The 27,375-nt window shown below is 50.4% G+C and overlaps 1 protein-coding gene and 1 pseudogene across 2 annotated transcripts in view; both read left to right on the top strand.

Annotated features, from left to right (window-relative positions):
* The window catches only part of COL23A1 (collagen type XXIII alpha 1 chain), a 357,570-nt gene that overhangs the window by 318,429 nt on the left and 11,766 nt on the right, over positions 1 to 27,375 (top strand). The window contains exons 6-16 of the mRNA XM_081287686.1: positions 12,651 to 12,677; positions 13,744 to 13,770; positions 15,089 to 15,115; positions 19,065 to 19,181; positions 20,089 to 20,124; positions 20,598 to 20,624; positions 22,215 to 22,241; positions 23,330 to 23,392; positions 23,923 to 23,985; positions 24,436 to 24,480; positions 25,841 to 25,918. Coding sequence (XP_081143812.1) covers positions 12,651 to 12,677; positions 13,744 to 13,770; positions 15,089 to 15,115; positions 19,065 to 19,181; positions 20,089 to 20,124; positions 20,598 to 20,624; positions 22,215 to 22,241; positions 23,330 to 23,392; positions 23,923 to 23,985; positions 24,436 to 24,480; positions 25,841 to 25,918 — 537 coding nt within the window. The remainder of the gene's footprint in view (positions 1 to 12,650; positions 12,678 to 13,743; positions 13,771 to 15,088; positions 15,116 to 19,064; positions 19,182 to 20,088; positions 20,125 to 20,597; positions 20,625 to 22,214; positions 22,242 to 23,329; positions 23,393 to 23,922; positions 23,986 to 24,435; positions 24,481 to 25,840; positions 25,919 to 27,375) is intronic.
* Positions 1,814 to 7,469, top strand: LOC308652390 (large ribosomal subunit protein mL48-like; annotated as a pseudogene). The gene is made up of 2 exons: positions 1,814 to 1,829; positions 6,560 to 7,469. The product of its transcript is annotated as a large ribosomal subunit protein mL48-like (transcript).

Genomic DNA, 27,375 nt, shown 5'->3' with positions numbered 1-27,375 from the left:
CCCAAAAAAAAAATTACTATCAGGCTGGGCACAGTGGTGCATGCCTGTAAAGCCAGCAGCAGCTCCGGAGGCTGAAGCAAGAGGATCTCAAGTTCAAAGCCAGCCTCAGCAATTTAGCAAGGCCCAAAGCAACTCAGTGAGACCCTGTCTCAAAATAAAAAGTAAAAAGGGCTGGGGATGTGGTTAAGCATCCCTGGGTTCAATCCCTGGTACCAAAAAAAAAAAAATTGCCATCAGTCTCTGCATAAACTATATGTGAAATGTAAATGAATTTTGTGTGTAGACATGGTCCCATCCCCAGAATACCTCATCGTATATATGGAGATGTTCTAAAACCTGACAAACAAACCCAAAACCTGGAACCCTCTGGTCCCGAGCATTTCAGATACAGGATGCTCAGCCTGTACATTGAAAGGTCCTCCCCAACTACAGGACAGACGTGGGAGAAGGGGGTCCCAGGGGGAGGGGGTGGCAGTAATTCACTTGATGAGGTTCAAGAACTGAGAAACAGAGCTGGTGGGCAGCCTCAGAATCCTCATGCCAGCATCTCCCAGGCTGACACTGTCCACAGGATCCATCTGGATAAACTCACCAGAGCCAAGGGATCTGGGGCTGCATGTCGTCTCCGGCATCAGTCATGGCAGTACCGACAGGCAAAGCCCAGGGGACAGCGTGAGCTCGGGGCTGAAATGTGGTCTGTGAGACAGGGCCCCGGCCTGGGACCAATTTTGAAATGAATAACTCAGTTGGACTGTTTGGAATTAATCAAGTGAACAAAAAAGGACCACAGAGCCCCACACACCCATATGCTTTCTTGCACTCTCGTAGTTCAAAAACAGCTTTGATTGTAAAAATGTAATTAGTTAAATGATTCATCTGTAATACCCCAAATTCATCTGTTTTTTTAGATTTCAACATCTTCCAGTTCATTTTTATCTGACCCCTGCAGGGCCACTCGCCAGCCCCCCCAGATTCTGGGCAGAGCAAGAACAGGATGAAAGCAGACCTCCTGAGTCCCCGAAAATGGCCCCCAAATTGGAACCCAAGGAGACAAAGCTGGGCTGGCAGGAAAGGGCCACCATGTCATCCTTTCTCCTCAGGGTTCATCACAGGGCAGGATCATCTTAAGTCTAGCCACTTGTCTTGGCCTAGCACTGTGTCCCCAGTTTCCCCATGAATGTCACATAGGTGGCAGCTAAGAGACCGGAGTGGCTATGCCCAATCAGAGAGGCCTGTCCTTAGGTTCCAGGGACCTCATTTTCCCTCTCAAGTGTTTTGCATCTCTTGGCAGCAGCCTGGGGTCCTCCTGTACCCATCCAGCTCTGGGAGATCACTGAGCAGGGGCAGCACTGTGGGAGGCCAGGCAGAGGTGAAGATAGGTCCTGCGCTTTGCTGGTTGATCTGTGATGACATCTTTGCAAAATGGTACCTTCCAGGCTGGTGGCTGGCAGGCACCTTTTCCCACTTACCCAAGCAGCAAAGCACCCCCACAGCACCCTGAGTCGATTGCCCATTGGAAAACAAGCTCACAGACCTGCACAAGATCCCAGAGCCCAAGGAAACAGACTTAAAAGAAAGCAGTTATGGGGGTATGAAGCCGCTTCACCCAACTTCTGAAATCAGGCACCGGCCCCATGTCCAGCCCATGCAGTGGAGAGAAAATGAGCTTTGGATTTTCACAGACCATGTGATCTCAGGTGCCTCCTCTGAGCCTCGGCTTCATCAGACATTAGGAGAGCCAGATGGATGCCATGAGAGCCACAGAGCTGGGCGCACAGACTGGGTTCAGTGCATGATCACTCCTACTTCCGTGATGGTCACAGACGCCAGTAAGGTAACCCTTGTGGCTAAAGGAGCCCCACTTAGGCCAGCATTCTCAGTATCAGGGCTGACCTCCCAGACTGACCGCAGGGCAGGAGTCAACCCCCAGCCAGCCTTCATCAAGTCAAGAGCGCCCTCTAGTGCTCACAAGCAGGCACCTGTGCTGGTGGGATGTGGGACTTTCATTCATCGAATTGTTCCCTTGACAGTTGATTCATTCAACAAATATCTATCCCCTTCCCACTGTGTTCCAGGCACTTTGGCATTTGAGACATAGTGATGAGAAATACATCCAGGGGTCCTTACCCCCTTAACGTCTATGGTTTAGTGGGAGAGATATCAAAACTCACATGAATTCCAGCCTCACATGGACTGTGGCCGGGGCCCAAAGGTACAGATTGCGGCAAGCACCTGTAACCTGGGGTCTGTTCTGGTGGGGTGACAGGTGCTGCCCCCCCCCCGCAAAAAAAAGGTGGGAGATGAGGTCAAAAGGCCGAGTAGATTCTGACAAATGCAGAACTGCAGGGGGAACCTCCTGATAGAGGGTTGTACCCCGGTTGGACCAGGCTGGTGAGGGGGACAAATGACTGGAGCAGCCAGCCTTGCAGAGGAGTCATCTGCTCCCTGTCCACCTGGGGCTTTATTCCAAAGAGGTGGAGAGCGAGGGATTGACAGCTTAAAACTCCTCCCCCGGAGTTGGAGCCTCATCTTCCCCGTCCTGTGGACGTTCTGGCCATAACTGAGTCAGGGTTGCAAGGTGGAGGGTCTAACCTGGGAAGTGCTGGGCTTCAATAAAAACTTTACACACCCATCAGAATTCCCAGGAAGCAGTGAGCTCCCCATTACTGGAGGTGTGCAACTCAGGGCTACACACCCCCCTGTCTGGAAGAGAGTCTAAGGAGAAGGTGACCCTGACAGGTCATCTCCATACCAAGGGTGGGTCATTTCACCAATGGTGCCTCTTTGGACAGGACCTCTTTGGACCCAAACTCAATGGACAGGATGGCACAAGCCCAGATTAGAGGACTGGGGAAAGGACACTTCAAGATTCATGGAGGTCCCTCAGCCAGGCCTTGGATGGGCACTGAAGCCTCAGGGATAGAGTCACCATGGTCACCGTGGGAAGGAAGACAGAGCAATGAGTCAGTAACTGTGGTGGGATACAGAGGGGAGTGGGGTCCTCTGTGTGGAGGGTCCTCCTGCAGCTCCCCTCTTACCAGCACCTTCTTGGCTTTCCAACCTCCCTCCCTCATGGCAGTACCCCTGACCTCCACCACTGGAAGGAAGTGCTTAGGATGCAGTTTTCCTTGGATGGCAGACCAAGGGGTGTGACTTGGCCCTACTGGCAGAGGGTCAGGATGTGCCAGGTGCTACTGAAGCCAGAGGAGGGATGGGAAGATGGGGCATTTGGGCTGGGGTCCCAGGCCAACCTGTCCATGCCTGGCTCTCAGCCTTCTTGGCTATAAAATAGGGATGATAATGGCATCTGACTGAACTACCAGGGTTGGTAATGCCCAGAGAAGGGAGCAAGAGTGTTGTCACTCTCTGTCCACTTTATCTCCCAGATCCACTCCCCTCGAACTGGCCAAACAAACAAGTTGCTCCTTCAGCCCAGCTTCTCCGGGTACCCAGTGTGCCAAGATTCAGAGGAGCCATTCCATCTGTAACTTGGAGCCTCTTTTCAGAGAAGGACACGGACTCCAGAGAGGTTGGGCATCTCAGTCTGAGGCCTACGGGGTGGGAACAGTTATCATGACATCCTTTACCCCTTTCCTGTGCAAAAGAACGGGTGTGCAGGGCAGGAGGCAGGGACGCTAGTGGAGGCTGCTGTGGAAGGGAAACAGAGTCCTGGGAGAAGGGCGGAAAGACTGGAGAGGTGGCTCAGAGCTCGAGTTATAGGTTCACAAGCTCACTGTTGCTTTATAGGGTCCCAACAGGTAGGAAAACAGGTGAGGTTGGATGGATGTGGGAGAGCATAAACAGTGGGGCTTGGGTGAACTGGGGGCATCTGTCCCACTTAAATAAGATGCTGTGCTTCACCCCATGCAGGGCAATCCCACATATTATTTCAAGAAAATCTGGAAATTCAAAGTTTACAAAAATTTTTTTGGATTCATAAGGATTTTAACCAATTATTTGCCCATGGGTAACAATTGCCCAGCTTCTGTTGTCCGTAGAAACAAAGGAAGATCTACCCTGCGGCCCAATAGGTGGCTGTCAAAGAAACTGGAGACGGGCACACAGCTCAGTGGTAGAGCACTTGCTCAGCACGCATCAGGCCCTGGGTTCAATCCCCAGCACTGCCAAAAAAAAGGAATCTGGGAATCAAGTGCAAGCAGACTGGGGAGGAAGGAAGCAAGTGACTCCATCAGACCAAGGACAGAGCAAGAGCTTGGCCTGGGTGTGGTCCAGCAGCCACAGGGATCCCTGCTGTGTACAGGGTGAGCTAAAGGACCCTTAACTTCAGACTGCTGTGAGCTGTCTCCATAGCCCTGTCCCAAGGTGTCCATCATGGAGTTCTAACCATGCTTTGACCATCCCCCTTCTGGTATGCCCCACCTCATCCAAGACCAGCGCCCAAATATGCTGGCAGTGGGGGCCCTGGCCTGTGTGCTATTTACAGTGCTTTATGCCAGACCAGCACCATGGGTCTGAGCCAGAAGCAGTCCAGGCAGACATAGCTGACTCCCAGTGCCATCCTCCATCCTCCCGGTGGAAGTCAAGGCCCTCCATTCCCCTCCACCCCAACTAGAAGCAATTTTTCCTGATACCTGACAGGGTAATCATGTTTCTCCCCACCAATGAATGTGTAATTTAAGCAGGTATTTGGGATCGGTTCAAAGGCTTAGCACTGTAAACACCACCTCTCCCAGCCGTGATGTGTAACGTGGACATAGGTGTAATTGCTTCCAGCACACACAGGCTGTTCACTGAGCATGCCCAGCCCCAAAAAAGAAGCCAGCTGGTTCCATGGCCTCATAGCATCACATGGGCAAAAGGAACCTGGGAGATTTTCTAGGCCAAAGGTGACAACCTCAGAAGTCCCTACATAGCTGGCAGATCACCTCCCCAGGGCAACCAGCCAGGTGTGAGGTGGTAGGGAGAAGTAGAGCCTTGTGGCCCTGGATAGTACCCAGCTAAGAAAGTAGTTGGCACAGAAGGTATTGCCAGGCAGGAGTGTGGGCCAGGAGCTGTGAGATCTCCATTTTTTTTTTTCAAATACATTCCAAACTCTGGATGTTGATGTGAAATGTCACCTTGTTTAAATGTTGCAGCTAATTCAGATGTTTGGAGGCTTGGGGGTTTGGGGGAGTTGTTTGTTTGAGGCATTTTTATTTTGCTTTGTTTTTAACTGCATGGACCAAACCTGGCTCCAGGAAAGACAATGCCCAAGCCCAATCCTTCACCATCCAGCTGAGGAGTGGACAAGGACCCAGCATAGGCAAGACCATAAAACAAGTAAGGCAGGTCCCCACCTTGGTGCAGGCTCCTAGGCGCCCATTCAGCAAAACTCCTACAGCTTGCCAGGCATGGTGGCACACACCTGTAATCCCAGCAGCTTGGGAGCCTGAGGCAGGAGAATCTCAAGTTCAAAGCCAGCCTCAGCAACTTATTGAGGCCTTAAGCAACTCAGTGAGACCCTGGCTCTAAAACAATATATATATATATATATATTTAAAACAATATATATATATAAATATATATACATATATATATATATATATATAAAACAATATATATATTTTAAAAGAGATGGGATGTGTGGTTCAGTGGTAAGTGCCTCTGGGTCTATCCCAGGTACCAAAAATATCTAAAGCTTGCAATGAGCTGGGGTCTTATAGGTGACTAAAAGCCCACTCTACAAAGCACCCCAGATCCCAGGATCTCTAGGGAGAATACTACACCATGAGCAGCAGCTGGGCTGGCCCTAAGCATAGAAGACCCTTTCTTTCCTTGCCCTGTGTCAGGGAATTCAAGATTGGGAAATTGCTAAGCCCTGGACAGCCTTGCTGCAGCTCACGTGTTTGAAAGCAGCCTGGCCTAAGAAATCAGAACCATATGGTGCTGCCTGCCTAGAGGAGGCTGCCCACCCACACCTCAACCGCTGGCCATCCCTAAGGAAGCCTAGGAAGAGGCTCGAGGAGCCTTCACACAGGAATGCACCCTTCCCAGGCTAGGACCTCGGGCTCCACCGGCCTTGTAATTTGATGAATTGTCAACATCTGGGGCATAATTACTAGGCCCTGGACTGATAATCCTGGTAAGCCCCTCATCCAGGGGCCCCTTCCCTGTGCGTTTTGAGGTCTCCATTCCCCTGACGGGAGCTGTCAGCATTAATTACAACCAGAGAATTAGACAGTCACCCAACTCTGGCATGTTGGAGCATTTACTCCTGTTTGCAACTAAACACAGCCAGTTTGTGGATTCAGTTCAGTTCTAGAGGTGTTCCAACTGGTATCAGGGAAGACTGAGCCACAACCAGAAGGACTGAGTCTTAGCCTGGATCGTGGTCTGTACTGCCTTCATCTCGGCCTTGACGGAACTAGTGGGGAATAACAGGGCCTGCCTGGGCTTTTCCCCAGCAGGGAGTGAACAGATCAGCATAGCTTTCACTGGCTGATGATAGATATTGCAAAGTCCCAAGGATGGAGACACAGACACCATGTCCCAAACTTATTTTACCTAAAGCCAGGCATAGTGGCACTCGCCTGTAATCCCAGCTACTTGGGAGGCTTAGGTAGGAGGATCCCAAGTTCAAGTTCAAGCTCAAGATCAGACTGCACAGGTTCCGTCAGCGTTTTCAGATGCAAAGGGGTCGCGGCTGCTGGTGCAGATCTTCGGTCTACACTTTTAGAGGTCACAGCAGCAAAAGATGAACGGAACCCTGTGGAAGGTGGCATTCTACTGACTACCAGCCGGCACTATAAGACAAAGCCCACTCGTGGGATTGGAAGATATAAGCACCTAATTAAAGAACCAGAGTCCAAGAAGAAGAAGGGAAAAGTGGAAGTGAGACCCATTAATTTGGGGACAGATTCTGAATATGGGGTTTTAAACATTCATTTAACTGCATACGACATGGCCCTGGCAGAGAATTATGCCCAGTATGTTCATAACCTCTGCAACCATCTCTTCATCAAAGTCGAGGAAAGTTATGCGATGCCCACTAAAACCATGGAGATATTGCAGGTGCAAGACCAAAGCAGCAAAATGTTCCTGGACTCAGTCCTTACTGTCCATGAGCGAGTGGTTCAGATCAGCGGTTTGAGTGCTACATTTGCAGAGATTTTCTTGGAAATACTCCAAAGCAATCTTCCTGAAGGAGTCAGATTGTCAGTAAGGGAGCACCTGAAGAAGACTTCAAGAGAAGGTTCAAAGCTCGGCCAGAACTGGAAGAACTGTTGGCCAAGTTGAACTAGTTATTGCAATTGTTTCATGCCCCAGCACTGGTGATATTGAGCGCCAAAGAGAAGAGTTTCCAGATGGTCAGGGTTAAGCAGGAGACCCAGACCCTCAGATTTCATAAGTACCCATTCTCACATGGAAGAGTTCTTCCTCTCCTCTGTAGCATGGCTGCACTTGCCAGCTGTTACCACATATCTTTGTGATAACACAGGGAATCCTCTAATAAAAACATGCTACTGCTAAAAAAAAAAAAAAAATCAGACTGCAAATTAGTAAGACTCTATTTCAAAATACAGTAAAAAGGGCTGGGCATGTAGAGCATGTAGAACACCAAGCCCTGGTTCCATCCCCAGTTCTGCGATTAATCCATCAATAGAAAGAAATCTCTCCTCTGAGGTCATACTTGTTCATATTTATCAAAAGACAGCTCTGTGGAACCCTGCTTACAAAAACCTCAATAGGGTGAAGGACAGTGGGAACAAACCCCCAAGATAACAGGTGTCAACAGGTAGAGCAGCCTGGCATCCCCCTGCTGGCCACACAAAGGTCAGTTCCAGCACTGGCCCAGCCAGACCAATGCAGACCCCAGTTCCATGTCTGCTTGCCCATGGGGCTGCCTGTCTTATCTGGTAGATGAGGAAACAGGGGATAATGACATGGGTCTCAACTTGAACTTGTACTGGCCTCCAATTTTTTCAAATGAGATAACTGAGGCTCTGGCACACTTGAGTCCCTCAGTGAGACAAGGGACTGAGCCAGTGCTAGAGGCTTTGTCTCTTCTCCTTCATGTGCAGCCCAGAGTTTTGTTGCTTCTTGCACATCCAGAAGCATCCTGGAGGCCAGCTGCTCTCCTCAGGGAAAGAGTGAGTTAAAGCAGACCCGAGGCTGGTAAGCAGCTGTGGGGCTTCACAGTGGGCAGAGGGCGTTGAAAACCTCTGGTGGATTCTACGGCTTTGATCAGGCAGGGAGGAGGCAGGCAGAGATGGAGAGCCTACAGCCACGGTGGTGTGGCAGCTGTAAGAGGAAGCTGAGGCTCAGAGAAGGGATTTGAACTGAGGTCCAGCAAGGCCCAAGCCCCTGCCTGCACTATGTGAGTTGCTGGTACTCCTGCCCGCCACCCCATCTACTTTTCTTGCTATTGTTGGAGATGTGAGGAGAGTAGCAAATCAACAGGTCAGCATCATGCTCACTGAGGCAGGGAGGGGCTACCTTGATAAGAGAGACAGCCCCTCTCCCACCAGGGAGGCAGGCAGGTATCTTCCCAGTCTGGGGAGTCTACCCTTCCTGAACAGCCCCAGTTCTGCTCAGAACTGGCTGGTTATTGGTTTGGACACTCAGTCTGGACCCTGCCCTGCTCCTTGGTCCAACTTGACACCCCCACCCCCTATTCAATTTTGGTTCTTTGAGGTGTGTGTCCCTCTCTCAAGAGCACTAAAACCAGATTCAACCCTTTTTCCAGCCCCTAGAAACATCTAGTTTACAGATCGTTCACGGACGCTCATACGACAGTTTCTTTGCCTTGACTCTGCCAGACCTTGAAATGGGGGCCATGGAGCTAGCCACTCCAAGGCTCAGGGAGATAATTCACTTAGAGGCCTGGGGACAGCCTTCTTACTCAGATGTCATCACAGATGAATCCATGGCCACCTCCACAGACCAAGGCCAGAGCTCTTGGTCTGCTCCATCCCAAAGACCAGGTTCTGGCACTTTCTTTTCTGTCAGTATTTATGAGTGAAGTTTGTGTGTTTGTTGCAGAAATACCCGAACCATCAGCTCCTGGCTTGGGATCAAGTGGAACTGGAATTGACTTTCCTCTAACCCCATAATAGGCATTTCCAGCAGCTCTGTTTATACCACACCTCTGTCTTTATTGGGAAGCTATCTGTTAGTTAGTTAGTTAGTTAGTTAGTTAGTGTTTGTTAGCTAGTTTACAGTGCTGGGGATCAAACTCAGGGACCTGCCCATACTAGGCAAGTGCTCCACCACTGAGTCTCATTCCCAGCCCTTTTTATTTTTTTTATTTTGAGAGAGGGTCTTGCTATCTTGCCCCAGCTAACCTTGAACTTATGATCCTCCTGCCTCAGCCTCCGGAGTAGCTTGCGTTACTGGATTCCTATTCAAATCTTTCTAAACTCCAAGGTCTGGAAGTCAAGCATTCTGTCGTCTCAAATGTAGGCAGGGCCCTCAATGGGAAAGCTGGCTTTCTGACACTTGAGAGGCTTCTCACACTCATGAAAGAAGCTATGGGGACCAAGGCTGTACCATCAATGACCCACCAAGGACAGTCTCAGAGTTGGCAGAGGGCAGCATTGAGCCCTGTGGTCACTCTAAACTGAAATCTGGCCACCAAACAGTTCCAACAACAGCTGGCAGCACTGAGATACCCTCTCTATGGTCAAGAACAAAGAACATCCTGGGCTCCCTTCTGCAGACACTTCTAGAAAAGTGAAACACCATGGTTCTGTGAGCTTCATGACATCCTAGCAGATACCCTGGAACTGGGTCCCAGAACCCAGCAATGATCCCAAGACGGTCCTAGCACTGGAAGAAGCCAAAATGGGACACAGGTACCATGGAAAGATGTGTGGAACATAGGGGGTGCCCAGGCCTGGGGTGGGGAGGGGGCATTTGGGCACCAGACTAGGAGATCTGGATGTTTTCCTTCATGAGTGAGATTCCATAGAGGACCTCAAACAGGAGACCACTGCGATCATATTTGCATTCTAGAAAGTTCTCCAGGCCGTATATGGACTATAGGTATTTGTTGAGGGAAGGGACCTGTGAACAATGCCCAGGAGATTTAGCTGTGGGGCTTATTGTGTCCTTCCTGTCTGAATAACAAGAAGAAAACTTTATTTAGTTCCATCCTGTGCCTTCACCATTTTTTACTCTTGGTTTGCATTGTGGCACTTTTAGTCCACGCAATGTGCAGGAGTCAGACATAGTTTTCAACAGTTTGGCAAGACACGCCATGCTCACAGAGCCTGGGTATGGTCTGTGGTGGCAACCACACTAGAAGAGGTGACTGGAGGCCAGTGGATAAGCACTGTCTAGGATGCAATGGGAACAATAGAGACTTGCAAAGCTAAACAAGAGGGGAAAGGGTGGCCAGGAACAGGGGCTTTGGTCCTGGCCCTAGGTGAGGTCTTCCCCTCAATGGGCCTCAGATTTCCTCCTCGGTAATAGGGCAGTATTAAGACCTACCTCGTAGGGTTGCCACAGTGATTAAGGCTACGTGTGGGGGCCACAGAAAACTCCCAGGAGAGACCCTGGCTGGTACTGGACCCAGTGTATGTTGTGGCAGCCTAGAGAGTCAGGCCTGAGTGAGGTGTCCAGAGCAGAGACATCCAGCAGGACACAGCCCTGAAGAGGCCTAGCAGGGCCTAAAAGTAGCGGGCTGAGGAGGGGCAAGGCTCAATTTAGTGTTCTACGCAAGGCAGGAGTGTCGGGCCTGTGGATCCACGGGTCACAAGAGCCAGGACCTGGCAAAAGGAGCATGGCCAGCTAGGGCAGCTTCCAGTGGTGACCAGAACTGTGCCTGTGGCTGAGACCAAGGCCCTGACCAAGGTCCCTCAGGACCTGGACCCCCAAGACTGGAATGGCCCCCAGTCCCCTCTCCTGGGATCCCAGCTGTCCCCAGGCCATTGTTCTGATGTCCAAACCCTCAGCTGACCATGAAGCTGATGGCTGGAAGCACTCAGTCCCCAGTTTTCAGAATTGCCCTGGTTTCCTGGCAGACACAAGGCCCTGGCAACAAGCCCTCCCCAAGGTAGCAACTCTTGCATCACCTGGGAAATTGGCTGATCCGCTAATTCCTCTGAGAGCAGTTTGAAGTTCAAGCCAGAGAAGCCAGTAGTTTATTCTAGTTTGGAATATTTTTTTTCAAATACTCCAAAATTTAAAAAAAAATAAAATCCAAATCACTTCAGATTCAAACATTTCAGATAAGGGATATCCAACCTGTATGTCTAATGTGCTATCTTGGGAAATAGGACCCAATACGAAATTCATCTGTGTCATATGTACCTTACATACCTAGCCTGAAGGTAATTTATGAAATATTCTTAATAATTTAATAAATGAAACAAAGTTTCATAGTGTGGAATTTTCCACTTGTGATATCAGGTTGGTGCACAAAAAGTGTTGGGTTTCCTATATCTCAAAATCTGGAAAAAAAAAATCTGAACTCCAAAATACTCTGGTCTTAGGCATCTCAGATAAGGGCTACTAAACCTGGATATGTATCTGCACATATTTTTTTTTCTCTGTTATTCTTAGTTTGACTCAGCACACACTTCCCGAGCACATGCTCCATGCCAGGCCTCATGTGAGCGCTGGAGACACAGGGGATCACACCCTCTTCCTGGCTCTACCGGAGAGGACTTGTGTAGACACACATTAGCCATATGTCATGCCACGTGCAACCCTTAGAATATATGTTCTGGGAACAGGGACAGGTGGCCTGACTCTGGGAAGTAGAGAAACCTGGAGGCTTCACAAAAGAGGAAGGAATTGAGAGGAAAGGTACAAATTTGGGAGAGTGGGCGGTGTGTGTGAGTCTCAGAATGTGGCGTTGCAGAAAACGCTTCTGGGGTCAAAAGTTAAGTATATAGGAATGAGGGGACAATGGAGGGAAGGAGCAGAGGACATGGCAGAGACCAAACAGTGCTGGTCTGCAGGATTCCCACCTGTTGGATTCCTTGGCAGCCCTGCCAGGAGGGGAAACTGGGTGAGGCTTCTGTAAGGCTCCCGTGCCATGGCTGCTGGCCCTCAGCAGACACCAGAGACCTTAGAGGTGGCTGAGATCCCATCTCTCAGGACTTGCCCTGTGGCTTTCTCTCAGCTGCAGCCATGCAGGATGCTCCTTTGGGTTTCATCAGTTACAAGTGACAGAAGCTCACTTCAGGCTGGCTCAAGGGGGGCACAGTCCTAGCTCACACACAGGGTGTGCAGTGGTAGCTGCAGCGTTGGGCCCTCAGCCCTGCCTTACTCTCTCTCAGCTCTGCTTTCTGCTCTGTTGGCTCATTTTCAAGTCACATGATAACCTCCCCAGAGCACTAAGCTCAGCCCCATTGCAAGGAAAGAGTCCTCTTTCCCCTTGAAGTCCCAGACATGACACTCAAGGCTCAGCTTGGGCCACAGGCTCATGCCTGCACCTGTCACATTGGCCAAGGGAATGTGGCCATGTGCCATCCCTGCCCAAACAATGGGGTGTTATGGGCTCTGCTGTCAGAGGAGGAGATTCTGGGTATCAGACAATGGACAGAAGCCCACTGTCCCTCCCCGAGTCCCCCTGGGATATATTCAGACCTCTGGGTTCAGGACAGTCTTCATTTTCTTATCACTGAACGATGCTTCTGGGTCTTACAACACGGAGGAAGTGCTATTCCCATGTGTAACCTTTACTCTCTCTCATTTTCCAGGGACCCCTGGGTCTGGATGGCAAGCCCGTAAGTGACAAGGCAATTCTAGGTGTTTCTGGGACAAGGCTGCCCCTACAGAGCTGGGAGTGACCATGGGGCATCTGAGGGAAGGGGCCACTGGAAACCTGGTTCAGCCAAAGAGAAGCCACTGGGTGTCCATCTTTTGACTGCAACCATGAGGAGCCCCTTCTAAAACTTTAGCCCCGAGTCTAAAGTTTCTTATCTCTCAAATGGGTGTATTCACTCCTCCCTCACAGGGATGTTGTGGGGTTATGAGCAATGGTGGACAGTGCAGTCAGTCCCTGGTATCTAGGCAGCCCTCAAAGTCTGCAAGCCCCTCCCAGTGGGTTCCAAGTGTCTCTTGTTCATTCTTGAGACTTCCACAGTGGTATCAGGCTGAGAAGTTCTCAACACCTGAGCCAGGAGCTTATGGACCTTGAGTGTCCTCAGCAGATGATTAAGACACACAGGAAGATATAAACACAATTAAATAAATAAGCAGGTATAGATAGATGGGAAAAAAGATAGATGGACAGGAGGTTGGGTGGGTGGGTGGAGGGAGGGAGGGATGGTGGATGGATGGATGGATGGACAGACGAACAGATGAATGGAAGGATGAATGGATGACTCATCCAGCTGAGATGAGTCGATGGAGCCTCTGAGGGGCTGCCACTTCTGGAGACAAGATCTCTGTCTACTGCCTGCCTTGCAGATTCAATAGACACCTCAGGGCAGTAGCCTCCTTACCAGAATCTGGAACAAGGGTGTGCTGAGCAGTGAGGCTCTGTGACTTCTAGGAGAAGTGACTAACACATGTGCCCCTTTCTCTGCTTCAAGGATGCCCATGGGCCCTTACTGGTGACCCTCAAACCCTCATCTCCCTCATGCTGAGGACTGAGATGTGAGTTTCCATAAAGCCAACGAAGGCAGCTGTCATTGAGGGCTGACAGGCTTGTGTGTGATTTTCCACCCAGCCACTCCCCTCTGCCCAGAATCACAGGCCCCTGTGCCCTCAAAGCCACGGGCAGCCAGAAGGGCAGCCAACCTAGCCCTCCTCACTCATGCCTGTTCTCTCTCCACCTTCCTTCCCCAGGGACTTCCAGGCCCCAAGGGGGAAAAGGTAAGTGTTGCTAGAGACTGTCCAGATGTTCGAGGCTGATGAAGGAGACCAGAAACCTGCCTCCAGAGCCCAGTTCCATAGTTTCCCCATCCATAAAATGGGACAAGTACATACGCCTAAATGGTTACAAGACTTACCTTTGATGATATATATGCCAGGAGTGTTGAATCTGAATTCTGTCCAGAATGACATATTCCCAAATAAACGAATAATGAAGAAGTGCTAAGAGAACTTGGGGGAGCTGAACAAGGACCATTACTGGTGTTCTCTGTGGGGAGGACACCCCCTCAGGAAAACAAGTGGCAGAAAGCTCTTTGCAGACTGCTGTGAGAAAAGCTTCCCTAGCATTTGGTAGTCAAAGTCACAGGCAGCATCCTGGAGGATGGGATTTATGTGTCCCTGATGGTAGTATTAGAGGAGAGAGGGAACAGAGCAGACTTAGGTGTGGCAGGGTCAACTGAGGGCCTCCAGGGAAGGTCCGGGAATGGCTGGGCCACATCCATCCTTCCCAGAATTCAGAGATGGAGAAGCAAGAGCTTGGTGGATGGTGGACCTCGGTGTAATATGACCACTCAGGTAAGGGAAGACAGGGTTCCAGGCTACCATCAGGGCTGAGGAAGCCATGGAAAGGCATAGGATTTGGTGTTCAGAGCCTCAGTTTTGTATTCCAGCTCCATCACCAACTCTGTGGGTTTAGGCAAGTTGCCTGGTTCTGTGAGCCTCAGTTTCCCCATTTATAAATTAAAACCAGCCTCACAGACTCATGGTCTGCATGTTCTTTGTTGATGAGGAGACACTAGTACAGTTAGTAGGGATCATGATTGCGTTCTCACTCGTTCTAACTGATTCAACCAAGACAGAAATAACTAAAGCAGGGGCTTTGAGACCAGAAAGAAACTAGTGACTTGGTATCTGTGACTACATGGTGCACTTCCCCAAAGCTTGATGATTTTATATAACAATTAATCCTTACCATCCCTCACTGTTCCAAGGCTCAGGGATTCTAAGAGGACACAGTAGAAGCAGATGTGCCTGATCCACCACGTCTGAGGCCTCAAATATCTGGGAGCTGGTCATAGATAAGAGAGTACCTGGGTTTCAAACCCTGAATCTGCCAGCTGTGGACAGATTACTTGGCCTCTCTGCGACTCAATTTCCTCACTGGAAAGAGAGATAAAAATGGGGCCTGCCTGTTGTTTTTGTTAGAATTAAGCTAGACCATATATGTGAAGCACAGAGCACAGAGTACATGCTCAATGGGAAATGTGAACAAACAGTGACTGTTCTGGTGATCTATCCCCTTGTTTTTTGTTTCTAGGGTGCACCAGGAGACTTTGGCCCCCGGGTAAGAATGGAGCACCGCCTCCCTCACCCACCCATGTGGTTTGTTTCATGTTATTATAATAATGCACATCTAGCATTTCCTGTGGGTCCCAGCTCCCTATAGCTTATCACAGACAGAGGCGAGTGACACCACCCTCCCTCCCACCATGGAAGCCCCCAAGACACCCTGGCTTGGCCAAGGTTGTGATATCCCATCCAGATGGTGAATACCTGGTATATTTCCCATTCCCTCTCCTTGTCATAATGGGTAACCAGACGATAGAGCTGGCCCTGGTTCCAGACCAGAGACTGACCTTCCTGAGGGCAGCTGGTACTCCAAAAAAGGGAAGGCTCTGAGGCCAGCAGATTTGGCCCCAAAACTCATCTCTGCCACCTAAGTGACCTTGTACAAGTCACCTTTCCCTCTGAGACTCAGTTGCTCCAACCACGGGTCTGGATGATAGCCCCTATCACAGTGGTTGCTGTGGAGATTTATTATAATCATAAAAGCATCCAGAGCCCAGTGAGGGATAGTAGATCTGCATCTCCTCCCAAACTACCTCTGCCCCTCAGTGTCCCCTGGGCTTAGGAACTCAGAAGTGCCTTGTGCTGAACTTGGGTGTCCCTCCAACAGAAACTGAACCTGAGCTGGGGGTCCCTAAAGTGGGTCTTGGTAAAGGATCACTTAAGTAGCAGCCATAAACAGGTACCCTGACCATTTCTAGCAGGGAGCCCTAACTAGAGAGGTTAAGAGATGGACATCAACTGCGCAGAGAAAAGCTGGATCATGGTGTACTTCTGGTTGTTTCTAAGAAGCTTATGGGGTGGACACTGTAACCCCAAGTTAGTTACCCACATCAATCATCTGCAGTGGAGGTAGGAATGGAATGGAGGAGGAATGAGCCACTTTGGAGGAGGGAACTACTTAGAGGATAATTAAAAGAAAGTAGGGGCCAGGTGTGGTGGTGTACACCTGTAATCCCAGTGGGAGGCTGAGGCAGGAGGATCGTGAGTTCAAAGCCAGCCTCAGCAACTTAGCAAGGCTCTAAGCAACTCAGTGAGACTCTGTGTCTGAATAAAACACACACAAAAAAAAAAGGGCTGGGGATGTTCCTCAATGGTTAAGCACCCCTCAGTTCAATCTGCAGTACCAAAAAAAATAATAATAATAATAAAGAAATAAAGTAGGGAGACAGGGCAGACAGCATAGGCTGGGCTTGGGGGCCTAAGCCCCTGCTCTGCAACTTCATGGCTCTGAGCCTGGTTTTTTGAAATGAGGATAGTAGAGCCTACATCACAGGATGGTTATGATCATGAGCTGGGAGCAGGAAAGGGGCTGAGTTCCCAGGACAGAGCTCTCCTACACCTGGCCTCTGATGGGAAGGCAAGGCCAGGTCCAGGGCTGCATAAAGCTGGTAAGATATCCCTGAAGTCAAAGAAAAGGTACTCCTGTTTTTTGTAGCTGCTGAGAAAAATCCCTTTTTTTTTATTTCTTTCTGGTGGATATAGAGAAGCTTATCTTCCAAATCAGGATGCCTACTCCACCACAGACTAGAAATCCTCTGACTCCCAAAGTTATGGAAGAGCAGATGTCCCCCCACTGTAGCCCTTTCCCACTTCATGGATATCCTCCCTGTTGTCCCAATATTCCAGTCATCTATGAAACAACTTTCCCAACCACCACCCCCCAAAAAAAGTTTAGTGACTTAAAACAATGGTCTGTCATTCTCTCTCATGATGTCCTGGGCTGGCTAGGGTCTCTCTCATGAAAGGCAGCTGTTTGGGAGACCAAGGTGATGGTCCCCTCACATGTTCACCGCCAGCGCAGCTTAGCTGGGAAGCATCCACATGTGACTCTCCACAGATCTCCAGCGTCTCCGAACATGGCAGCTGGGTTTCTAGAAGGAATCCTAAGAGCTGCGTTTCAAGAGGCAGGAAGTGGGGGCTGCCAGGACTGTGAAGAGCTCTACCCAGAATGGACATAGCATCACTTCCACGGCATTCTATTGGTCACATCAGTCACTGGGCCCACCCAGAGTCAAATAGGAAGAGAAAGAGCCCTGGCTCTTGATAGGCAGTGGGAAGGCCTTGTTGTAGAAGAGCCTGTAGGCCAGAAGCCAGCATAGCAGCCATCTTTGGAGCAGGCAGTCTGCATACCGAACAACCAAGCTGCATTTCTCTGAGCTGGGTTAGGTGACTGGGCCTACAGAAATAGCCTTGTGATTTTTTTTAAATCCCCCTCCTGCTTTTCTGACCACCCAACCCTTTGCTGACTAGATGGTTTTCCCACGGCTCAATCCAGGCTTTATAAGTAGAGACCATCCTGCGTACAGTCTCCGCATCCTCAAGGTAGTCTGACCGAGTGAGGGGTCTGAGCCTGCTGGTTTGCCGTGCACCCCCCCACACCTCTCCTCACCCCACATTTCCAGGGTTAGACCTCAGTCATCCAATCCCTGAGGGAGGAGGGAGCCATGACCCTGAGAGATGCTGAGAACGTCCCCTAGGATGAGCTCAAGTGTCTAAACCTATTTTATGCTTGAATAAGTAGAATCCAGGGCTGGGTTGTGGCTCAGTGGTAGAGCGCTCACCTAGCATGTGTGAGGCCCTGGGTTCGGTCCTCAACACCACATAAAAATAAAAATAAAGATATTGTGTCCACCTAAAACTAAAAACTAAATATTAAAAAAAAATAAAATAAAAAGTAGAATCCAGGCCGATGGTTCCCAAAATGGGGCCTCAGAGCTGCAGGAGGGAGAATCAAGTTCTTCCTGATTTAGAGCTAAATGAAACAGGAATTTGCCTGCTACCTTCACCACCTGAAGCTGGGTGACCAAACAACTATACTGCCAGTTTTCTTCTCTGTAATCTGAAATTATAACCCTTTGATCAGGACCCAGGCTAGAGAGGTGAGCTTTTTCATATCATGGTGGGGTAGGGATACATCTGAAAAAAAAAAAAAGGTCTAAAAGAGACCAGTTGCCTTGGAAGTCAGAGGACACTCAGCATTTCCTAGCTCTGTAATCCTGAGTAAATGATCACCCTCTCTGACTCCCGCCCACTTCTTCTGTAAAATGAGACAACAGTAGTGCCTAGCTGGCTGAGCACACAGATGGAATAAATAACCTCCAGGAGGTCCTTGCTTGCTCAGTGCTGAGTCCACAAAAGGCTTCTTCCTTCTTCAGCTTACAAGAAGTTTGGGAGCTGCTGACACGATGGATGTGCCCTTTACTATATATCCTATGCCAGTTTTGGGCAGGCCCTGCTAGGGCAGCAAAAAGGTGCCAGTCATGCTGTGGGCTTCCCTCCTTGTGGGCTGGGGCCATGAGGTGAGGGCTCTGGCTGCCTGAGGTCTGACCCAGTACTAACATCGGGTCCAAGAACTGCGAATTTAGTGTTGGAGAAGACTGTGTGTACCTTTTTGTGTTTTTTAAGCTTTTTATTTTGAGATTGCTACAGATTCACTTGCAGTTGTTTAAATAACACCCAATGTACCTTTATTTTTAGGGGTGGGGGGAGTGGTACTGACCCAATGCACCTTCCATCCAGTTTTCCCCCAATGGTGACCTCTTGCATCACTGTAGAGCAATCTCACCAGGAGGAAAATTGTGTTGCTACAACCCAACAACCTGATTCTTATTTCCTCAATTTGACACTCATTTGTGTTCAGGTGTGTATTTTGTTCTGTGCAATGTTATCACAATCGTAGATGCACACAGATTCCCTCATGCTACCCTTTCATGTTCATGGTCATCTCCCTCCCCGCCCATTCTTAACCGCAAGCAACCACTAACTCCCATCTGTATAATTTCGTTATTCAAGGGCACTGCGTAGCTGCAACCATACAGCGTGTGACTCTCTTGAGTTTGGCTTTTTTTTAACACAGCATTATTCCCTTCACATGCATCCTCTCTCTGGAGGCTGGAACCCCTTCCCCTCACCCTCAGGGTCACACCAAACCCGGTCTCTTTCAGGGGGATCAAGGGCAAGATGGAGCTACTGGGCCTCCAGGGCCCCCTGGACCACCTGGGACCCGTGGCCCTCCTGGCGACACTGGGAAAGATGGCCCCAAGGGACCTCCAGGCCCAGTGGTAAGAGAAGGCCTGGAGTTGGAGCACCCAAACCATAGGTCTATATTGACCAAAACCCCAAGCCCTGATTCCAGAACCAACCCAGCCCTATCCATACCCTAGTACAAACCCAACACCAACCTTCACCCAGTCCAAACGCTAAACCTCAGCTCCAATCGATTCCCAATTCAAATCTTGTCCTTGACTCTAGACTCTAACCCTAACCCTAACCCTTACCTCAACCAAGCCTTAAATATAACTCTAATCTGTCCTAACCCTAATCAAGACCCTCACCCCAAACTCATTCTCAAATCCCGATCCACACCCCCAGTTCAGACTATTATCCGAATCTGACCCTAACTCCAAGCCCAACTCTTACTCCAAATAGATCCTTTTCCCCTAACCCTGATTTTAGTTGCAATCTCAGTCTCAATCCTGACCCTGACTCTGACCCTGCAACACATAGGTGGGCATTTCTCTGCAGATCTTCACCAACCCCTGCTCCTCTCCCTGCCCCACTTTCTCCTCAGCACTAACTAGTTAGCCTCAGTTTTCCTCCTGTAGTCCTAACCCAAACCCTGGAGGCCAGATCTCCTTCTACCACCCATTTCCAGGGACTCCAACCTGTCCTTCCCCTCCAGTGCAGAGCCCACACCTCCACCAAACTGCCAACAGGGTCCCCTACTGACACCAGAGTAGCTACACATTTGGCTTACCTATTCCTTATCATGTTGGGCATATAAGCCTTAACCTTCTCAAACCTTCTCATCTGTGCAATGGGGACATGATACCCACTGTTTCAATGTTGGATGAGGATGAAATGTGATCATGTACTTATAGCCCAGCCCAGGGCCTATGGTGAGTTGAATGGGTCCAACTAAATGTGACATTCTTGGATCCTCATTGCTATTCTCTCATGTCCCCTCAGGGTCCCAAAGGAGAGCCTGGACAAAATGGAGAGATGGTCAGTATCCAGGGCATTTCAGAGGCCAGGGCTGGCAGGGCTGTAGTTGCCACACCTGGAAGCCCCTTTGCCACACACACCCATACCGGGACCATGTAGCATACCTGTGTACATTCTTGCAATGCTTACGTGCCTGAGGCCTGAAGCTATAAGCATGCGATTGCCTGCACTCCTGCCCTCTGCCTGCATCAGGAAAATAGATGTGCAAGGCACCCATCTGGGACCAAATTCCCATAGCCCCACCTTCCAGAATGGGAGTCTGGAGTCCTAGGTGGGAGTCTAGAGCTCTAATGCAGCAGATGTCCAAAGAATGAGCAGTCGGTCCTTGTACTGGATGCACCACCACCATTCCAGTGACAGGCCTGCCTCTTCCTGTCATGATGTCACCCTTTATAAAAGGAGGGTGATAAAGAACACAGGCTTAGAATCAGCCTCCAGTGTAATGTTTAACACTTTCTCTTCTCCTATTCCAGGGCCCTGAGGGACCCCCAGGGTCCAAGGTGAGTACTCCTCACTCCTCCTCCTGCTGCCCAGACCTGGGGGACAGATACCCTCACTACCACCTTCCCCCCCACCCCCACTCCACCCAGTGAAGCTGAGGCAGAAGGGTTAGGAGTTCCAGGTCCATGATGGGTTAGTAGCCCAGGTCCCAGGCTACTGCATCTGCAGAGGGCTTCTGTTTACCCCTCTATTAAATGGGAGCATAATAAACCTTTCCTGCCTCAACTTCACACTGGGCTGTGAGAGTTGAATCATAAAACACATTAGCTGCTTGGTTTTTAATAGACTTTATTTTGGGAGCAGTTTCCTGTTCACAGCAAAATTGAGTGAAAGGTACTGAGAGTTCCATACACCCTCTTCACACACCCCCACATGTGCACAGCCTCCCCCATTACCAACATCCCGGACCACAGTCGGTATGTCTGCCACGGTTGATGACCTACCTTGACACATCACCACCCAAAGCCCAGAGTTGACATGGCAGTTCATTCTCGGTGGTGTCATATTCTATGGGTTTGGGCAGATGTATGATGACATGTGCCCTTCATTCTAGAATCTAAGGGTTATTTCACAGCCTTAAAAATCCACCCTTTCTTCCCTTCCTCCTTCCTAATCCCTGACAACCACTGATGTTTTGACTGTCTCCTTAGCTTTACCTTCTCCAGATGTCACACAGTTGGAGTCAGACAGTATGTAGCCTTTGGGGATTGGCTATTTTCTCTTAGAAGTATGCATTTAAGGTTCCACAATTTCTTTTCATGGGTTGATGGCACATTGCCTTTTAGGGCCAAGAGTTACTCCAGTGTTGAAAGGTACCAGTTTATTTTCCCAATCACCCACTGAAAGACATCTCAATTGCCTCCAAATTTTGGCAATTATGAGTACAGCTGTTACCAACCTCCAGGGACAGGTTTTTGTGTGGTCACAAGTTTTCATCCATGTTAGTTTTTTTAAAACCCGCTCAAGGGCTGGGGATGTGGCTCAAGCGGTAGCGCGCTCGCCTGGCATGCGTGCGGCCCGGGTTCGATCCTCAGCACCACATACCAACAAAGATGTTGTGTCCACCGAGAACTAAAAAATAAATATTAAAAATTCTCTCTCTCTCTCTCTCTCTCTCTCTCTCTCTCTCTCTCTCCTCTCTCTCTTTAAAAAAAATGTTAAAAAAAAAAAAAAGCCCGCTCAATGTCAGCTCTTTTTTCTTCCTACCCCTATGCTGTATCTCCTGAAGGAGACACTGGATGAGGAGAAGGGAAGGATGAGAAGAGAGATCCACTTATTGAGCGCCTGCTGTGAGCATGGGCTTCCTGGGGAGCTCTCTCTCACCCTGCCAACAGCCCTCCGAGGCTGGGGGAGTTGCCTCCCTACTTTGAAGAGCCGTGACTTGCCCAGGGTCATTGGGGGTGACTGACTCAGAATCTAAGAGCTTCATTGCCCATGTACATTTCTCTAGAGGGGACATTCAGGGGTCTCTAGGCTGGCACTGGCTGTGGGTCATTGGTGCCACTTCTAAAAGAGAAATGGGTCTGGTGTGTAGACCATACTCCTGTGACTCTGACCTCTCTCTTGCTCTCCTATTGTCTCCCTTTTAGGGTGAGCCTGGCATTCCTGGAAAGAAGGTGAGGGGACCCTGTGGAAATGCTTCTTGGCCAGGAAGTAGCTGGAGAGAAGGGCAGGGGCAGGGAACCAGGATGAGGATGGTGCTTCCCCAGAGGGAGGGTCCCCTTCTCTTCATGGAGTGCTCACTGTGGATGGCTGCCCTGTCCTATATCTCAGTGGAGCCAGGATTTCACTCATTTATTCACAGACTCACTCCCTCTTTTCTTTCCTCAAACACACCGAGGTCGTGCCCACTTCAGGGCTGGATCAGTGGTTCTCAAAGTATGGTCCTGGGACCAGCAGTGTCAGCATCACCCGGGGGTTTGTTGGAAATGCAAATTCCAGGCTGAGGGTGTAGCTCAGGGGTAGAGCACTTGTCTAGCATGCATGAGACCATGGGTTCAATCCTCTGTACCACAAAAGAAAGAAATATAGATTCTGGGGTTCACTCTGGGCCCACTGAATTAGAGACTCTGGGGGTGAGGTCCTGGGGTCTGATTCAGTAGCCCTCTGGGTGACTGTGATGTGCACTTCCAACTTGGGAACCAACCACTAAACTGGAGTCCTCTTCCCATGACTAGGCCTCCTCCTCCTGATCCAGTTCTCAGCAACACTGTCCCCTCCTCACGAGTCCTTCCCTGGGCCACCTGCTAAAACAGGCTCTCCCCCAAATTCCTTTCCATCATGCCATCCTCTTATATTCTTTTCCCAAAACTTATGCTAATTCCTGACATGACACCTTCCACTTATTTAAATATTTCTTTCCCCTTGTCCTCCCGTCACTCCTTCTGAGCAGAGACCTCGTTTCTCTGACCCACAAAATATTTGATGAATGAATTAATGAATTTACTCTTATTTATCTGTGCACCCCCTTGTTTCTGCAAACACCTGCTGGGGCTGGCTCTGGGCTGGTGGGGGCAGGGAATAGAGGTGAATCTAATGCCACCCCTGCCCTAGAGGGTTAAGGAGGGGAGGAGGAACCTGCAGTTCCTGGTGCTGGTACCAGGAATGGACTGGGATGCTGGGAGTCTAGAGGAGGGAGGAGCAACAGGCTATCGGAGGATCTGGCCAGGTGGGATGTCTGCAGCCTCAGCTCTTCTCTCCTCAGGGGGATGATGGGATACCCAGCCAGCCAGGGCTCCCTGGGCCCCCAGGGCCCCCAGGGCCCAAGGTAGGTATATGCCTATTCCCCAGGGGTCCCTCTGCCTTCCTCCTCCCACAGTGGCCATCTGCCTGGTGAGGCCCCCACCCAGTCCCTTCACATCTTAGGGGTGTGGCCAGGGCAGGCCAGAGGGAAGCAGCAGTTCTAGACCTCACTTGCCTTCAGACCTGGCAACTCACCCAGCCGCTTGCTTTCCTTCACATCCTGTTTGTTCTCATCTTAAATGAACCCACTCTCTACCCTGTTCCCAAGCCAGGAACATGGAATCATCTGCACACCTTGAGCCCCCAAACCCTTATAATAGCCAAGTCCTGGCCAGCCTGCCTCTAAAATGTCTCTTGTACTCCTGAGCTGCCCCAAGTGTGTGCCAAAACCCAGACCAGAAGCTGGTATCTGTGGCTGGGAAGGGCCTTGAGGTCCACCCCGCTTCCCCTGGTAAGGCATGTACTCCAGGAGGCCTGCTAGCAAGGCCCAGCAGCCCTGGGCAACCCCACGCCTACTCCCAGCACTTGCTATCACTGTGAATATTTGTATTTCAGGGCGAGCCAGGGAACGTGGGGCCCCAAGGAGAGAATGGCATGGACGGTGCCCCAGGACCTAAGGTGACATTAGGGTGCTCTGCTCCAGCACCTGAAGGCCCCCTTCAAACCATCACCCGGTTACAAGGGACAGATGTAGTTTCACCTCTTTTTTGCCTTTTAAATGGGAAGTCCTGGGCAGGCCTGGGCCAGGAGTCTCCTTGGACTCATAATCAGAGGGTAGCGTTGGGATGTGGGAGGGCAGTAGATCTGGGTAAGTGATAAGGCCTCCATTCAGGCCCTGTCCTGGGCCAACCCATCATGTACCTCAGTGTCCCCATCTGTTCACAGTGTGTGGTCAGAATAGGGTCTCATATGTCCTCTCTCTGGAAATCCTCCTCCTGGAAGGCCTTTCTTATATGCAGGCCATTAGGACTCCATCATGTGGGGCCTGGGCCCTTTTGAGAAGAGACTGAAGTGGGAAGGGGTGGGAGGGAGTCCCACACTTTAGGCTGCAACTGTGTATCTCCACAGGGGGAGCCTGGCCACCGAGGCACAGACGGAGCTGCCGGGCCCCGGGTAAGCCACCTCCCCTCGGGCCATTCCAGTGGGATGCAGGGGGGCCAGTAGCTTCAGAAGACCCCAGAGAAGCAGAGCAGCTACAGGACCTAGGCACTTCTTTTAAATTTTTTTTTTTTACCTTTTTTACTGACTGTTTAAAATATCCTGATCCATGCTTGTGGTAGAAAGTTGAAATACAGATATGTAAAAGTTAGAGTCCCAACCTCTTATCAAATAAGAGTTCTTCCCTTGCACAGGTGACTGTATACTCTTCTAGACTCTTCATATTCAAACATAGGTCCTCAATTTGTCATACAGCATGGCCTTGCCACTGTGGGGTAGAACCTGCTTTTCCCAGCCCCACATAGACATTCATGCCTCTCATGAGGGGCAAGCCCCCCCCCAGCTGGCCCCAGATTTTTGTGACCAGTCCTTATAGATGTACTTTTATACACTAATATCCAGAATTCTATCCTTGACTCTGTCACCTGATGCAACCACAGCCCCTCTTGCTCCTGGTAGCTGACTTCTTCCTCCAAAGAATAGGTCAGAACCCCCAGCCTGGCTGTACAGGTGGCTGATAGATCGGGCACTGAGTGTGGGGTTCAGGTATACACTGGACAGTTCCATACAGGTCGTGGCCCTGGGGAAGCTAGGAGACAAGACCAGCCAGGCCTGACTCTCTCCACCGCATGCCAGGGGCTGACTCTGAGCCTGAAGGAAAGTGCTTTTGACCCTTCGCTTCTGGCCTAGATCAGCCCCCGTGGAGAAGTAGGGCTCAGAGGGGATGCTCTGGGCCTGCTGTAGTGCACATGCCAGTGTCTGTGGGTGTGGACAAGTGCAAATGCGTGCAGTGTGCACACAACCAGGAATGAATGCGGATTCGATGCACATTTGTGCAGCCTCGGGCGGATCCAGCCACACGGGTCCATCATTGGTTTACACAGTGTTTCAGAAGGCTGGGGGAGTGGGGGAGGAGGGATTGGTTTTGGTTTTGTTTATTGGCAACGTTTAAAAGTCTGAAGAGCTTCTCATCAAAATTAGGCTTTCCATTTTTCTGAGAATTCAGGGGTCAGGCCTCAATGGGCTTGAACACCCACATGAAGGCAAATCACAGCCATCCCTCAGGCCAGGGGGAGGTGATTCCTCAGTGGGGCCCCCAGACCCCCTGCCTGCCCCTTCCCTCACATGCTGAGGTCCTGTCAGCTCACATCTGAGGCCTGCTCACACTGGGGAGCCGACCCCCAGTGCACAGACCTGCGTATGGGCCCGGGTATCCAGGCTGTTCTGTCCCCCTCATCTCTGGGTATGACACAGAGACAGCTACCATGTCACCCACTAATGTAGCTCTTCCCTGAAACTTATTCTGCTGCCTCAGGGACCCCCAGGCCTCAAGGGCGAGCAAGGAGATACTGTGGTGATCGACTATGACGGCAGGATCCTGGATGCCCTTAAGGTAGTGATCCTAGGGGGACCAGGGTGCCCCCTTGGTGCTCATTTCCTGAGGGAATGATCGCTCAATTTGTGTGTTAATCCTGTACTTCTTTACAAAGGGACTAGGAGCAGCTCACCACAAAGGCCTCAATTCTATTAGGTCCAGATACGGCAATCAGTGCTGTTCTGAGACCCGGTGGTACCCAGAGAGTTGCTGTGCATGAGATTATGTGCCCCACAAACTCACCAAAGGTCAAAGCTAAAAGGAAAGCTCCCCACTCAAGGGCAGAATGCAGAGCATTTCCTGGTCACTAAACCTAGCTGACTAAAGGGCAGGATCTTCTAATAATTGTTGTGAGGGAAGATAAGTGGGGAAGGGTCTGTCCCGGGAACCTGAAAAAAATGCATGACCTCTGACTGGCAAACTTGGGACCCACGAGCAGAGGAGAGAGGTAGGATGCCAATTGCTCATGGGTACCAGGGAAAGGAGCTGGGGTGGTGACAGGGTGGTCATCAGAGACCAGACCGGGCACTGGTACCTGACCCCACCCAAGCTTCAATTCCAGTCATCTCCCACAGGCCTCGGGGAAGTACAAGTTGATGGTAACTATGGCCCACGCTGGGCCTGCATGGTGTTGCATGGTGCGTCTTGGCCCTGAGGGCGTGCATATGCATGGTGTGTCCTGAGCTAGCTAGGAGCCACATGGGAGAAGCCCTACTGTGCAGGGAGTCAGAAGGTGGATTTTGGATGCCAGATTAGGATGATAAATTGATTTGATGGACAATAGGCAGCCATAGTCGGTCCTTGAGCATGAGAATGACCTCCCCAAAAAACCACACTGGCTAGGGAATGAAGGTGCATGCATGTCGGGGAGAACTGAAAGCAAGAAGCCCCTCAGAGAGGCAGGTGTGGAGGAAAGGTAGTAAGACCAGGGACAACCCAGTGGAGAGGCCAACAGGAAGGGGACTGGTTGGGAGGACTGAGTATAGAGTTGGTAGGACAAGCCTTTGTCAAACCAGGGGAGCTGGGAAGGGTGTGCCCTTTAGGAAGGGGCATGAGTCTGAAGACTGAGTAAGGGGTGATAATGAGCCATGGTGGTCAGTGACCTATAGGAAGCCTGGGCTGGGACAGGGCCTCAGAAATAGGATCAGACTGGAAACACTTGAGACCCTGTCCCCTACCCATGTGACCGAGGAACTCCTTGGGGCCAGCAGACAGCAGGCGACAGTCAGTTGGTCAGAGAGATCACAGGGCAAGCTGAGATAGTGGGGCCAGGTCACTGTTCAGAGTGTTGATTTCTGAGTGGCTTGTAAAGCCAGCAGGGGATTTCAGCTTGCTTTGAAGGAGAGCAGGAAGCCATCATAGAATCTTGAGCAGGAGTGTTTGTGAAGGTGTCTGTATTGGGAAGAGAAGCTGACACTTGTGGTATCTCACCCAATGCTGGATGTCACCTCCCTTGCCTCTCCCAAGACTATGGG

The sequence above is a fragment of the Spermophilus citellus genome, assembly GCF_964194105.1.
Source record: "Spermophilus citellus genome assembly, chromosome: 1".
NCBI lineage: Eukaryota > Metazoa > Chordata > Mammalia > Rodentia > Sciuridae > Spermophilus > Spermophilus citellus.
The sequence above is the reverse complement of the archived record's forward strand: the minus strand, read 5'-3'. Positions and strand labels throughout refer to the sequence as shown.